Here is a 15,205-nt window from a genome sequence, read left to right as displayed (position 1 = left end):
TATTATTCCACAGTGTTCCAGGGTTATTCCCTGAAGTTAAAGAGTTGCGCTTGTGTGCAGGTACAAAGGAGGCGTCCCAGTGGACCCTCTGAGTGCTCCAGGAAAGTACAAGATTGAGAGCAAATATGGAGTACACAGTTTGATCATTAGCAGGTATGACAGCACAAACACAAACAAATGGTAACAAACAATCATGATGAACACTAACACAAACAACAACACACACACAAGACAGTTGTGTGTGCCCCACAGTTCAATGTCAATCAATAAAGCCGGAAATGCGCTACTCAGCGCAGAATGAGCAATATAATTCATTCCATGAGCATTACCTATCGAACACCAGCAGGTGACAGTATCACAAATAGTTGTACTTTATTTTAGTATGTCAACTTGTGTGACTGTTAAGAATGTTCATGAATGTTCAGAGGAATCATTATTTCCTATGGTTAAAAAGAGTTTTGAAAGTAGCATTGTTCATGCATCGAAATCAGGGGTGGGCCAACATTTACATTTTTAAACAGACAGATGGGCCGGCTCATTTGTATATTAGTACAAATAAAAAAATAATGATAATAATAATTTAATATATGCTAAATTGTTTATTTTAATAATAAAGTAATAATTCTTTCTAGTTGTAATATCTTATTTGTAAATAATTCAATTCTATCTTATATTGCTATCATGTACGGTAGCGCACCAACATAAACACTACACCCCAAAATCATGTTCAATCACTCGTTTGATTCTCAAAATAATGGTGAAATTCACGCCAACCCCCCACCAAAAGCTTTTAATTCTTCACAAAAGCAAATGACCTTGCTTATATCGTCTTCACAAACTTGTTTTCAAGCGTCCCAGAGCCATGAGTGATGCAAAAAAATGAAATGGTAAGCTGACTATGCACTGTAATAGGCGGAAATGAATTTGTATGCAACTTGCCTTCATGGCTGACCAGTTCCTTCTGCACAGCATCCATTTTTAACAAAAAAGACTCACTCGAATGTGTGTACCCTGAATACAGTATTTTCACTATCGTCTAAAAAAAACACCCCGACTTTTTCTTGAGACAAGATAATGTCTCATGGCTTTTGTTATTTACAGTAAATCAATGAACCACTTATTTAATTACATAAATGAAGAAAAAAGGCATAAAAAAAAATCAATGAATTAATTTTAGTTCACCATTTGTAGGCGAAAATGTCTCAGTTTAGCAGTGTGACAATTGGCCGCCATCTTTGCTGAATTTTCTAAAAACTATAACGAAAAAACATGGAATGTGTATTTCAAACACCTGTCAAATCCTCCATAAAAAATACATCCAGGAAAAAAACAATTGATAACTAATGTCATCAATTCTACTAGCGCCACTGCTCTTCTCACGGTTAATGTCCAATTTGCACTGTTTAAGTTGAGTTTTCAGGGGCAAATGATACTTTCAAACATCACGGTAATTTTGATGCGTCAATTTGGAGAACCCTTGGGAATTTCACCCCGCACAAGTTTATTGGTGGATATTTTTAACTGAAACCTGTCCGCCAATCGGAGAAAGGTTCCCAAGTAGCAGACAAGACAAAAGGGTCGATCGAGGAGATATGTTGAGATATAATGAAGTTATCCTGTTTGACTCTAATTTGAAGGCATTTTTTGACCAGATTGGCGATAGGTGATATTAAGCAAAAACGTTCCCTAAAAAGCCAATTTTTTTCACCCGCACAAAAAACTCTATTTCTCCATAACTCATCATCTGATTTTCAAGAGTCGTACTGCGTGGTACTCAGGTTGAAGTTGCCGTTCCAACCAGACTTGGCATTTTGACAGACTGTGATTTTTGGGAAATCTTGTCACATTGCTACTCAGTCGCATCTTCTATTGCAGAACTCTCTGGTTCATACTTTTCCCACTCTGATCTAAAGCCTTGTCTCGAGACTCGTGTTCTCAAAGCAGCATACTGTTAGTGTCATAAAGTCGAGCCGAGCGCTGACCTTTCATGTAAACAATGTGGGAGAGGACATTTTGGGCAGTGGGGTGAAATGTTTGAAGGGTGTAAGGGAGGAGGGGGAAAACAGAGGAGGGGGTTCTTCCTGGCCCGTTGCTCTCCTTCAAGACTCTTCAGCTGTTTCAAGCTCTGATGACCTTTGCGTCATTGGAGCTTCATTGGAGCAAATTCTTCACTGTGTGAGGCCGCGCCCACTTCTCCTTAATACGCCGCGTGGTCATCGAGGAGACGAAAGAGGAGCCTCGCAAGCAGGATTCTACCACAATGTTCTACAATTATTCCACATGGGGCTGTGATTGTTCAACAACAATCTACGGTCTTTCCACAAGCGTCTGTGATTGTTCTATAACGTTCTGCAACAATTCCACATTCCGGAATGTTGTACAATTTGGCATCACAAAATACGATCATTCCACAATGTTCTATGAATATTCCACAATGTTCCCCCGTCTTGTTTCACCATGTGGTGATCAAGGAGACACCTTTAAAATAGTCTGCGAGCACAGTAAAGGTCACATTTCTTCTTCTATTCTCACCCGACTACGCCAGCGCTGCTTTCGCCGCACATCATCCGTATGCCCATTTTTAACTCCACCACCACTGTTTTCACATTCCACAATGATGCCTCAATATCCTAAAGCAGTGATTCTCAAATTGTTTTACACCAAGTACATTCTAAAAAATACTTAGCTCTCCAAGTACTACTATAATGACACACATTAAAAGGATTTATCCCGAAAACATTTATTTTATATTGTCGTAAAGCACTGTAACATTTTGCAGTTTGAACATCCATCCATCCATTTTCTGAGCCGCTTATTCTCACAAGGGTCGCGGGCGTGCTGGAGCCTATCCCAGCTGTCATCGGGCAGGAGGCGGGGTACACCCTGAACTGGTTGCCAGCCAATCGCAGGGCACATAGAAACAAACAACCATTCGCACTCACATTCACACCTACGGGCAATTTAGAGACTTCAATTAACCTACCATGCATGTTTTTGGGATGTCGGATGAAACCGGAGTGCCCGGAGAAAACCCACGCAGGCACGGTGAGAACATGCAAACTCCACACAGGCGGGGCCGGGAATTGAAACCCGGTCCTCAGAACTGTGAGGCAGACGCTATAACCAGTCGCCTACCGTGCCACCCAGTTTGAACATATATGCAATAATTTGAGGGGATTAACTATTTATATGGTTTCATAACGTGGCTACAACGTGGCTTGCGACAAAAAATGAGTTTGACACCCCTGATCTATGTGTTCTGTGATCTTCGGACAATGTTTTACAATTATTCCACATTGTTGTGTGATGATTACAGTGTTCTGTCATTATTCCGCCATGTGTTTTTTTCAGGTGTGTAGTGAGCGACACTGCAGATTACAGCGCCGTGGCCACCAACACACACGGCACAGCCACCAGCGCGGCCACAGTCACTGTCAGGAGTAAGTGTACGTTACACATTTCATGTCCGTTGTGTTGAGCTGCGCAACAGTGATGTTATGACGACTCTCGTGTCTGCGCAGGAGCGAGTGGAGGCGGATGGTCCAGTCAGATCGGTATAGGTAAGATGACGCAGACAGACCTGAAATCTTACACAGTTTAGTTTATGCTTAAAAAATATATATATATTATTCCACAACATTCTATGATTGTTAATGCAGCCCTATGGGGGGCAAAGCCAGTGCAAACTGGAGGCCGGTCCGAAACCCGGATAAATGCAGAGGGTTGCATCAGGCTTAAAACAAATATGAGCGTTCATCCAAGGAATTCCATCCCGGATCGGTCGTGGCCCAGGTTAACAACGTCGACCCACAGTAGCTGAATCGGGCCACGACCGATCCGGGATGGAATTCTTTGGATGAACGATCAATCATGTTCTATGATTACTCCACAATGTTCTACCGCTGTTACACAATGGTACTATAAACGTGCTACTATTATTGAACAATGTTCTCCTATTATTTCACAACAACCAGCAATGTTTTATGATTATGCTACAACATTTTATAATTAATCCATAACAAATTATGAATATTCTACCATGTTCTATGATGATTCCACAGTGTTGTACATTTCTTCCATAATTGTAGTTCCTCGTCTGAGCGGGAGCCACTTCAGTAAGTTGGAGGTGAGCCTGGTGCATTGTTTCCCGGTCACATTCGGCGTGGAGGGCGAGTCGGCCAGCCTGCTGTGCTCCCTGGTGGTGGTCCCCGATCTCCCCAACCTGCCCCCCGCCATCGAGTGGTACCGAGACGGTGAGGCCTTCTACAATTATTCCACAATCATCAGAAATTATTCCATAACAATAGATTATTCCACAGAGGTCTATGATTACACAACATGTTATGATTATTCCAGTGTTCTATGACCATATTTAAAAATTATTCAGCAATGTTCTATGATTATTCCACAAGGTTTCATGAGAGACCCATGATATTTTGCAATCGTTCCACAATGTTATCCAATTATTCCACAACATTCTAGAAACACAGTACAGTATTCCGCAATGTTTTATGATTCATCCATGACATTCTGCAATCATCCCACATTCATCTTCCGTTCCGCTTATCCTCACGCGGGTCGCGGGTGTGCTGGAGCCTATCCCAGCTACCTTGGATTTTTCCACCACCATCTACAATTATTCCACACCATTCTACGATTATTCCACAAATTTATGATTATTCCAATGTTTTCCAATTATTCCACTACATTCTTTGTTTATAACGACACAATTACTCCACAATGTTTTATGATTATTTCACAATGTTTTGTGATTATTCTGAAACGTTCCACATTGTTCCACAATTATTGCACAATGTTCTACAATTATTGCACCACAGTCCACAATTATTCCATAATGTTCTACAGTTATTTCACAAAGTCATTAATTATTCCACCATGTTCTAAAGTTATTTCAATGTTTCGTTCCACAATGTTCCAAGATTATTCCACGACATCTATGATTGTTTCACTACATGTTGTGGTCCTATTCCAGATAAACTTTTGCAGCCTGGCCCCCTGGTGGACATGTCGGTGGGCGGCAGTGTGGCTCGCCTGGTGTTGCCCCACCTGGCCAAAGACGACGAGGGTCTTTACACAATCCGCGTGTTCACCAAGGACGGCACCTCCGAGCACTGCGCCTACCTCTTTGTTTCAGGTAGCGCATGCTAGTGTGCTAGCATGTTAGCATTTGATCACTTCTTATTCTTTGTCCCCTAGATGCCACCCCCCCTGTGGCTGGGGCCCCCGGAGCCCCCATGAGCGTCAAGGCGTATGACATCAACTCCGAATACATCCTGGTTGCCTGGAAACCACCCAACACCGTCAACGAGGCAGCCATTACTGGTTACTTTGTGGACAGGTAGATGCGTTCACCGGTCATGTGACGCTGCTAGTTAGCATGTAGCACAGAGGCCCACTGCATTCATTTAGCTATTTTTTTCCGAAAATATATTTATTAATTTTGATAATTTTCTAATTCATTTAGCTTCTTAAATTATCTATTTGCTTTATTGTAATAATACAAAAACAAAAAATATTAGCAAAATAAATATTTTAAATGAATAATAAATGAATAACTATACAATTAATGAATAGTACAATAAATGGCATGATTACCTTATCATTAAGATTAACAATGCAACATAAAAGAAATATTATCGATATTTTTAAAAAGGAAATATTTAATTCAATGATTGGTTAAATCATTATAATTAAATTAATTCTAACTAATAGCATTTTGAAAATTGCATTAAATAATGTTGTATTATTAAAACAAATAATTTTACGTAAATACATAAATATCTGTAAAATAATAAAAATTGGTTAAATAATTATAATTAAATTAATTATAAATAATAAAATCTAAAAATGAGCATGAGCTACCCCCGCGACATGACCCCGGATAAGCGGAAAAACATGGATGGATGGATTTATTTAAATTTAATTTGATAATTGATTATCCATCCATCCATCCATTTTCTTTACCGCTTCTCCTCACTAGGGTCGCGGGCTGCTGGAGCCTATCACAGCTATCTTCGGGCGGGAGGTGGGGTACACCCTGAACTGGTTGCCAGCTAATCGCAGGGCACATAGAAACAAACAACCATTCGCATTCACACCTACGGGCAATTTTAGAGTCTTCAATCAACCTACCACGCATGTTTTCGGGATGTGGGAGGAAACCGGAGTGCCCAGAGAAAACCCACGCAGGCACGGGGAGAACATGCAAACTCCACACAGGCGGGGCCGGGATTTGAACCCCAGTCCCCAGAACTGTGAGGCAGATAGCACACCCATTCATTCACCGTGCCGGCGATAATTGATGAACTAATTAAAATGTAATTATTTATCATTAATACAATTTAAAAAGTGAGCATGGCATATTATTAAAATGAAGTATTTTACATGTATTACATATCCATTCTAACTATTTTTGTAACCTCATCGATATATGATCATTTAGCAGCTAGCACGTAGCACTACTTGAACAATGTTTTAATTTTGTATTTATTGATTTATTTTGCAGGTGTGAGGGGGTGAGCGACTCATGGGTCCAGTGCAACGACGCCCCGGTTAAGGTGTGCAAGTACCCGGTCCACAGCCTGAAGCCGGGCCACTCGTACCGCTTCCGGGTCCGAGCCGTGAACAGCGCGGGTGTCAGCAGGGCCTCCCGCCCGTCCCACGTAGTCACGGCCCTGGACGCCGCCGAGAGCGCCAAGCTGGAAGGTAGCCACGAAGGTAAATGCAGGAAAAGGGAACGGACGCTCCGCCTCACACTCCTGATCTTTTCCGTCACAGTGATTAAGAGGCAGGGAATGTACCACGTTGTCACCAGGAATCATGAGCTGGAAGGTACAACAGGATTCTGGTAGCGACTGACTGTATGTGCCACCCTGAAAAACACCTTGAAATCCACTTTCAACCCATCTTAAAATACCCGTGAACACACCTTTAAAAGAACCTTCAACTAATCCTACCTTATTCCTGACCATAAAACAATGTTAATATCAATCTTAACAATAAACCCGCCTTGAAACAACCTCAAGCCTGAGTTAAAGTACACCTTAAACCCTCCCAAAGCAACCTTGAACCCACCTTGAAACAACATTAAACCTGACCTAAAACCCACCTTCATCCAACCCTAAACCCACCTTGAAACCAGCCTTAAACCCACACTGAATCCAGCATAAACCTGACTTCAAGCCCACCTTTAACCCATCCGAAACCAACGTTAAACCCACTTTGAATCCACCTTTAACCCACCTTGAAACAACCTTAAACCTGACTTAAAACCCACCCAAATCTAACCCTAAACCCACCTTGAGTCTGACTTAAAACCAAGCTGAAACCCAGCCGAAACCAACCTTGAGCCCACCTTAAACACACCGTGAAACAACCTTAAACCTCATTTGAAACCCACCGTAAACCAACCCAACACCCACCTTGAAAAAACCTTAAACCTGACTTCAAACCCACCTTAAACCCACCCTAAACCAACCATAATCCTAACCTTAAAGCACACCTTTAAACAACTTTGAAACCACCATAAACAAGCCTAATGAATCCATCGTACATTCTCAGGCCAGGCGACCATTCCTGGTCCGCCCAGCGATGTGCACGCGTCTGAGATTTACAAAACGCACGTCGTGCTCAGCTGGACGCCGCCCAGCCAGCGTGGACCTGCACCACTGTCCTACGCCGTAGAGAAGGTGCGCGTGTGTGTGTGTGGTTCAAATAAAAATCTTTAGTTCACAAAAAGTTGGTCGTCACAAACAGAGGCTCCAAATCAAAGTCCTTTGCTCACAAAAAGTCACGCAATCATAAACAGGTCTAAAACAAAATCCCTTGTTTGCCAAAAGTCACCGAAGCACAAACAGATCAAAATCAGCAATTTTTTTTCCCCCAAAAAAGTCAATAAATGACAATCAAAAAATCTAAATGAAAATCCTGTGTTACAAAACATTGGTTGAGTACAAATATAAGAGCCAACTCAGTGTTTTATTGACAAAAGGTTGGTCAGTCACAAACAGAAGATCCAAATCAAAGTCCTTTATTCACAAAAAGTCAAGCACAAATGGAAGATCCAAATCAAAGTCCTTTATTCACAAAAAGTCAAGCACAAATGGAAGATCCAAATTAAAGTCCTTTCTTTGCAGAGTTACCCAATCACACAGAGATCCAAATCAAATTCCTTTGCTCGCAAAAAGTCCCTCAATCACAAACAGAAGTTCTAAATTGAAGTCCTTGGTTGAGCACAAAGAAAAGATCCAAATCAAAGTCCTGTGTTCGCAAAGAGTCGATCGAGCCAAAATGAAAATCAGAATCGAAGTCATGTTTTCAAAAAAGATCAACTGTAAATCAAACTCCTGTGCTCACAAAAAGTTGGTTGGGCACAAGCAGAAGATCCAAATCAAATTCCTTCATTCACAATAAGTATGTCAACCATAAACAGATCCAAGTTGAAGTCCTTCGTTCACAAAAAGTCGCCTAATGACAAGCAGACCCAAATCAAAGTGTTTTCTTCACCAAAAGCTGGTCAATCACAAAGTGAAGACCAAGTTAAAAGACCTTTGTTGACGAAGAACGTTGCTAAATTACAAATATATCCAGATGAAAATCGTTTGTTTACAAAAAGTAAGTCATAAAGAGGCGTATTTTCAAGACGTGTTAGCTGGGAGTCCCACTGTGTCGCTCGTCGTATGTGATGTCCCGTCAGTGTTTGGCTGCTGGCGGCTCATGGCGGCGCGTCAACACGGGCGTGGAGCTTCACTCGCCTCGTTTGGCCGTCTTTGATTTCCCGGACGAGCGCGCTTACCTGTTCCGAGTGTTTGCGTTCAACGCGTACGACGTCGGCCCGGCCTCGGAGCCCTCGGAGCCCGTGAGGAAGGCGCACCGGGACGGTAAGGGAACAGAGCAGCGTCCCTCAACGTACCACATTATCCACTACTGTACATTATATTTCACATTCTGTAGTGTACATGACTATGTGAAACGCTATGTTGCAGGTTGTGAGCTGCCTGTTGGTACGTACCAGGTTGCTTTTATTCACTTTTACTTCCTACACGTTTAAAGTGTGTCCTCCTCTGAGCACCCTGCACACACATTAAGCCTCCTCTCATGTGCGGGCCAAATTTTAAAATTAACCTAGACCTTGAAAATAATTCATTCCACATATTTGCGACACTTTTCTACTGAAACATGTCAACTGCCAAAAGTGTAGAAATGTTGATTACGTTGACTCGGACAAGTAGAGAAGAAGTTTCATGCCAAAAAGTAATTCTGACAGATTTGTTTTCACTTTTTTCACCCGGGACATTTTAAATTCTATTGTATATTATATTATTATAATAAGTGTGCGAACAATTTCATTATCTATGTTGATATGACCCTTGTGAAGCCAAGTAGAGAAGACGTTTTATGCTAAAAAATGTATTTGCCATTACGAATTAATACATTTATTTATTTATTCATTCATTCCTACAATTTGTGTATTTATTTTTGCTTAAAACATTTTTTTAAAAAAAGGGTACATTTGACCAGGACATGTTTAACTATCCAAAAGTGTCTGAAACACCAAGTGAAAGCAGGTGTATTCAGGTGAAAATACGTGTATTTTTACAGGTCCCCAACACAACACCCCTCAAGTCATTTAGTGGTGCCGGCTTGAAAGTTTGAAAAAACTCAACCCCTGACACCAGTTTCAGTGATCAATGCAAAATTTGGCAGACATGTCTGTCATAATACGATGCACAAAATGTCTCAAGGACCCATGTCTGCACCTGAACAGAAAGTTTGCCATTTTGGTTTAAAGTAGCCATTTCGGAGTAATTTTGCTCAGTAGTGCAGGCTAGAAAGTTTGAAAAAAATCAGCCCCGGACAACAATGTCACCATTTGATATCAAATGGTGAAATATGGCCTTTGTCTGGAATTGAACAAAAAGTCGCCCGTAGTGGTATGAAGTAGACATTTTGAGACCAATTTGCTCAGTAGTGGCCACTGAAATGATTGGGGGAAAATTAGCCCAACACTAGTTTAATCGATTGGCATGACATTGGGTGGACAGGTCCATAATAATATGACACATGAAAAAGTCTCAAGGACCCATGCTCGAAATTGAACATACAGATGGCCATTTAGTTTTTTGCGAATTCACCCAAATGAGCCCAATCAGATCAATATGACCCTCAATATTCCAGGAACATAAACAGTTTGTTTTGAATTGCTTTTTTGTTTGTTTGTTTTAAGTCACAAAGAGGCAAGAACACAGTTATAATTATTGCTGTTGTTGTTGTTGTTGGATTTAAAGTCAGATCACACACTTTGGGAGTGGAGCACGCTTCACTGCAAATGGCCGACTGGACGCAACATTTAACGTTTGTGCTTCGTTAGCTGACCCGTTGCTAACGTGTCCTCCCTGTCTGTCCCAACAAACAGGCGTAGCGTCCGCTCCAGGCCAACCGGTTGCCACCCGCAACACCAAGTCATCTGTCTTCGTCCAGTGGGAGGCACCCAGGCATGGGCAGCAAGACCTGATGGGATACTACATCGACGGCCGCGTGGTGGGCAGCAAGGACTGGTTTGCCTGCAACCACAAACCTTTCAAACTCAACAGGTCCAGCATATACTTAAGTATTGGGGCTGTTACAACAGGTGTGATTGGCTTGTATGCCGAGTTAGCCATTTGGCACACCTCCCTGCCGTTTAGCAGGCATTCCCCCACGAGCAACTCTCCCACTTAGGGTATGTCCAGTAATGCTAATGCTAATTTTTAATCAAATAAAAATTGACGGTAACACTTCCACAGTGTTAAGCTGTGCACTGTGACAACAACACCATCTGTGATTGGCGTGTATACTAACTTAGTCAGTTAGCAAGCCTACCCGCTGTTAAAGGTGGGTAAAAATACAGCCAAACGTATTCCTACCAACCAATTGTGAGTTATTTTATGTGAGGAAAGACCACTGCAGTTCCTGGAGACCAAAGGGACAGTTGTCTGTAGTTTGTTGGCAAGGAGTAACAACGTTTTGGAGACATAGAGACATAGTTTGACAAGTTGCGACTAAGTGTCTGCCGAAACAAAGAAGCGCTATCTATCTTATACTCTGAGTAGGGGGTGGGGTGGAATGTGCCAGAAAGTTCCACTTCTTATAAGGCAAACAACAAATGTTACAACCTTCAGAAACAAGCCCAGATAAATTACTTATACTTGCGAATATACACAATCTTTATTGTTCCTTTTCCCAGGCTACGCCTATCTTGATCTCACACAACCGCCCTTATTTATTTCGATATGCAGGCATTCTATCTTTATAAAAATATATCACCGTTAACAACTCTCCCACTTTTGTCCACTTATATCCAATAATGCTAATAGTGAAGCTAATTTTCGTCATGTTAAACATAAAGCAGTATGTCTACAATTACCAGAGTAAACAACACGTGATCAGTTATTCAGTGAGCAAGCCTCTCCGCTAGCAACTCTATCGGTTCTGTTCACTTATATCCGCTAATGCTTATGCTGCTTTTCAAATCATGTGAAACTGACAAACAAGACAAACACGTCTCTACAACGACCAGAGCAAACAACACGTGTGTTTGCCATTTAGCAAGCCCCCCGACTAGCAACTCTCTCTTGTCGGCTGATGCTACTTTTAACCATGTTAAACTGAAAAACATTTTTCCACAGTGTTGGCAGTACGTCTATACAATGACCATAATAAACAACACGTGATCTCCATGGACTCCCGCTTCTGTACACTTATATCTGCTAATGCTAAAGCTAATGCTCCTTCTTACTCACATAAACCTTCTAAACGTGTCTCCAGAGTAAACAACGGTCAAAGTTAGCCACTTAGCAAGCTTTTCCAGTAGCAACTGTCCTGCTTTCTTCAGTCTAGTCTACGGTCGCTTTTAGCTCTTTTTACACAGGACGGTGTTACATCTTTCCAGGTTTGTGGTGCACGGCCTAACGCCCGGGGAGACCTACGTGTTTCGGGTGCAAGCCGTCAATGTCTTCGGACTGAGCGAAGAGTCTCAGGAGTCGGGACCCATCGCAGTAGAGCCGGCCCTGGGTGAGTACTGCCCGGAAGCTTTGACGACAAACCGCTTGGTTATCGTCGGGTACTTCGGTCCTTTCATGTTCTGTGCTATTCTATTGTTATACCAGGTGAGGGGTTTGAGTGTGGTATGTATTAAATGGTTGTGCCTCCCTCCTGCCCTGATCTGCACGGCACCTCCTCCTTCACATGATTTGTTATAGTCATCACAAGACACATTTTAAGATCCATGTGGTTCTGACCCACCACTGATGCACTTTTCGCTAACAGTACCAAAACCAAAGGTGGCAAAAGTACTCACACTCTGTACTTAAGGAGAAAGACTGTTTAAAAACATGACTTGAGTGAAATTAAAAAGGTACAGACTCTGAAATGCAGTAGCAGGAAGTAACAAAGTATTTGCACTGCATTCTCTCTATTTACATCCTTTTTACATCGTGTCTTCATCAGCTGAGGTGAAAGAAAGTAACAAGCCTATTTGGACAAAGTAAGAAGTAGAAAGTACAAATATCTGTTCGCAAATGTAGAGTAAAAGTAAACTCAAACATGGAACAGTTGCAGGCTGCGTTTTATTTTTTTATTTTTATTGATGGTTTCTATAATTGCTACATGAAACTGATGTTATTAACAGGTGGATTGTCATTTAAGTCCCCAGTGAAGGCCCAGGTACCACATGCATGTCGTGCCACTGGCTCCCACCACTGACCATTAACCTGTCCATTAGCCACCCCCAGCTCCCCATACGGTATAAGCCTGTTGAATTGCGATGGCTCCTCCATGACGGTGTCCTGGAGCAGCCCCAAGCGCTGCGGTGGCTCCAAGATCATTGCCTACTATGTGGACAGACGCGACGTCGACTCACTTGTCTGGAAGGAGGTCAACGTAAACGGCATCATGGACCGAGTGTGCACAGTGAGTGCCTGAAACCCTCTGGGGACGTCCTGCGTCTTTTTTTGCGACTGAATTTGTACCTTTACAGCAATGGCTTTCCATGGTCTGTGCGCCATATCTTGGGGTTCTCAAAATATTTAGTAATATATTAGTATTCTATTGGGCGGCACGGTGGACGACTGGTTAGAGCGTCAGCCTCACAGTTCTGAGGACCCGGGTTCAATCCCCGGCCCCGACTGTGTGGAGTTTGCATGTTCTCCCCGTGCCTGCGTGGGTTTTCTCCGGTTTCCTCCCACATCCCAAAAACATGCATAAATTGGAGACTCTAAATTGCCCGTAGGTGTGACTGTGAGTGCGAATGGTTGTCTGTTTGTATGTGCCCTGCGATTGGCTGGCAACCAGTTCAGGGTGTACCCCGCCTCCTGCCCGATGACAGCTGGGATAGGCTCCAGCACGCCCGCGACCCTAGTGAGGATAAGCGGCTCAGAAAATGGATGGATGGATGGATAGTATTCTATTGTTTAACTACAGTAAGTGCATATCTACATATGGCGATTGTTGCTTTAGGTGAAGAACATCTCTAGAATCAAATATCTTCTTTGCCAACAAGACTATACAAATAAACTTGCCTTGCCTTTCCTTAGGTGGATAATCTGACGGAGGGAACCTTCTATGAATTCAAGGTTCAGGCGGCCAATTTGGCAGGCGTGGGTTTGCCCTCGGCTCCAAGTCTCGCGATGAAGTGTGAAGCTTGGACCATGGAGCAGCCAGGTACACCCATTTTGCAAAAGACTCTCCGTCATGTTACTGTTTACATAGCCCCTAATGCGAATGCTAATTTTCATCATGCAAAACGGACAAAAACCCATATACAGTGTTAGCAGTACGTCTCGACAATGATCAGAGTAAGCAACACATCTGGTTGATGTTAGCCGGTTAGCAATCCTCTCCACTAGCAACTCTCCAGCTTATGTTTGCTAATCCTAATGTTATCCGAATGCAAATTTTCGTTTTAGTTTGTTCGTCACCACCGTCTCATCCTTTTCCTCTGCCGCAGGTCCGGCTTACGATCTGACCTTCAGCGAGGTCCGCAGTCACTCCCTGGTCCTGGTTTGGAAAGCTCCAGTCTACACAGGGGCAAGCGCCGTTTCCGGATACTTTGTGGACATGGCCAAGAAGGGCTCATGCGAGTTCGTTGCCCTGAATGAGAGTTCAATCAGTCAGCGCTACATGCAGGTGAGACACCAGCCAGAGCGTAGCGGTCTCGGTCCAGTCTGGTCACCTAAAGATCTCACCGTTATTAGCTGCAGATGATGTGGTTCCCTGGGATTCATCTAAATAGGACAGTCAATGTCTGCCTGGGAGATTTGCAGCTCAGTGCGTAGAAGCCTCTAAATCTGAGGCCATGGTCCTTAGTAATGAAAGTGGTATCTTGGGGTCTTGATGGAGTGTGAGATGGACAGTAAGGGAATGCAATTGCTGTATTGGACTGACGTGGCTCAGCTATATATATACCAGTCAATCTATTTTCCTACCCTTACCTGCAGTAGTGATCACCTGATAGTGACCGAAAGGAAGATTTATATATGAAGTTCAGTTGAGCTAAGAGAGTTGAGGTGGTCTTTGTCCTGCAGGTAAGCGGTCTGGAGGAGGGCGAGTGGTACGTGTTTCGTGTTCGCACCGTCAATGCTCACGGCATTGGTAGAGCCTCCCTGGTGACTGAGGCCGTCTGCGCCAGACCTCCTCCGGGTAAGTACTCTGCTTGTAGACGGTCTTTGTGGAGTCTGCTGACCAAGTCTCTCTCAACGCTGCTCACTGGTGTCTCCAGGCACCAAAGAGATTTTGACCGGTGTGGACGAGGAAACGGGCGACATCTTCCTGTCTCTGGAGGCCTCTGACATCAGCCAGACCTCTGCCTTTGTGTGGTCCAAGAACTACAAGCCCATCGGCGATTGCCCTCGTGTCACTGTCACCACCAAAGGACGCACGTAAGCTCGCCATTTTTCCAAACTTTAAAATCTTTTCTGCTGCATTTGAGAGAAAAAAGGATTGAATTGCTCACACAGTATATACTATCAACATTAGATACCATTGACATTAAATACCCTACATTATATACCATGTACAGTATATACCATGATCATTACAGGCTATATGAACAACTATGAACATTATATACTATGCCCATTGTATACCATGAACAGTCGTGATGTGAGCATGGTATGGGCAACAGTAGACCTAAATTTTCTATACAGTA

The 15,205-nt window shown here is 42.8% G+C and overlaps 1 protein-coding gene across 1 annotated transcript in view; it reads left to right on the top strand.

The window, feature by feature from the left end:
- Window positions 1–15,205, top strand: part of LOC133403843 (M-protein, striated muscle-like) — a 38,186-nt gene that overhangs the window by 9,484 nt on the left and 13,497 nt on the right. Inside the window, exons 6-19 of the mRNA XM_061679180.1 lie at window positions 61–153; window positions 3,352–3,440; window positions 3,522–3,560; window positions 4,089–4,253; window positions 4,994–5,155; window positions 5,218–5,359; window positions 6,527–6,738; window positions 10,436–10,613; window positions 11,951–12,072; window positions 12,782–12,969; window positions 13,593–13,719; window positions 14,006–14,184; window positions 14,583–14,697; window positions 14,777–14,936. Of these exons, the coding sequence (XP_061535164.1) occupies window positions 61–153; window positions 3,352–3,440; window positions 3,522–3,560; window positions 4,089–4,253; window positions 4,994–5,155; window positions 5,218–5,359; window positions 6,527–6,738; window positions 10,436–10,613; window positions 11,951–12,072; window positions 12,782–12,969; window positions 13,593–13,719; window positions 14,006–14,184; window positions 14,583–14,697; window positions 14,777–14,936 (1,971 nt within the window). The remainder of the gene's footprint in view (window positions 1–60; window positions 154–3,351; window positions 3,441–3,521; window positions 3,561–4,088; window positions 4,254–4,993; window positions 5,156–5,217; window positions 5,360–6,526; window positions 6,739–10,435; window positions 10,614–11,950; window positions 12,073–12,781; window positions 12,970–13,592; window positions 13,720–14,005; window positions 14,185–14,582; window positions 14,698–14,776; window positions 14,937–15,205) is intronic.

Source organism: Phycodurus eques, chromosome 6, assembly GCF_024500275.1.
Source record: "Phycodurus eques isolate BA_2022a chromosome 6, UOR_Pequ_1.1, whole genome shotgun sequence".
NCBI lineage: Eukaryota > Metazoa > Chordata > Actinopteri > Syngnathiformes > Syngnathidae > Phycodurus > Phycodurus eques.
Note: the sequence above shows the minus strand (reverse complement) of the source record. Positions and strands in the feature narration are given on the sequence as shown.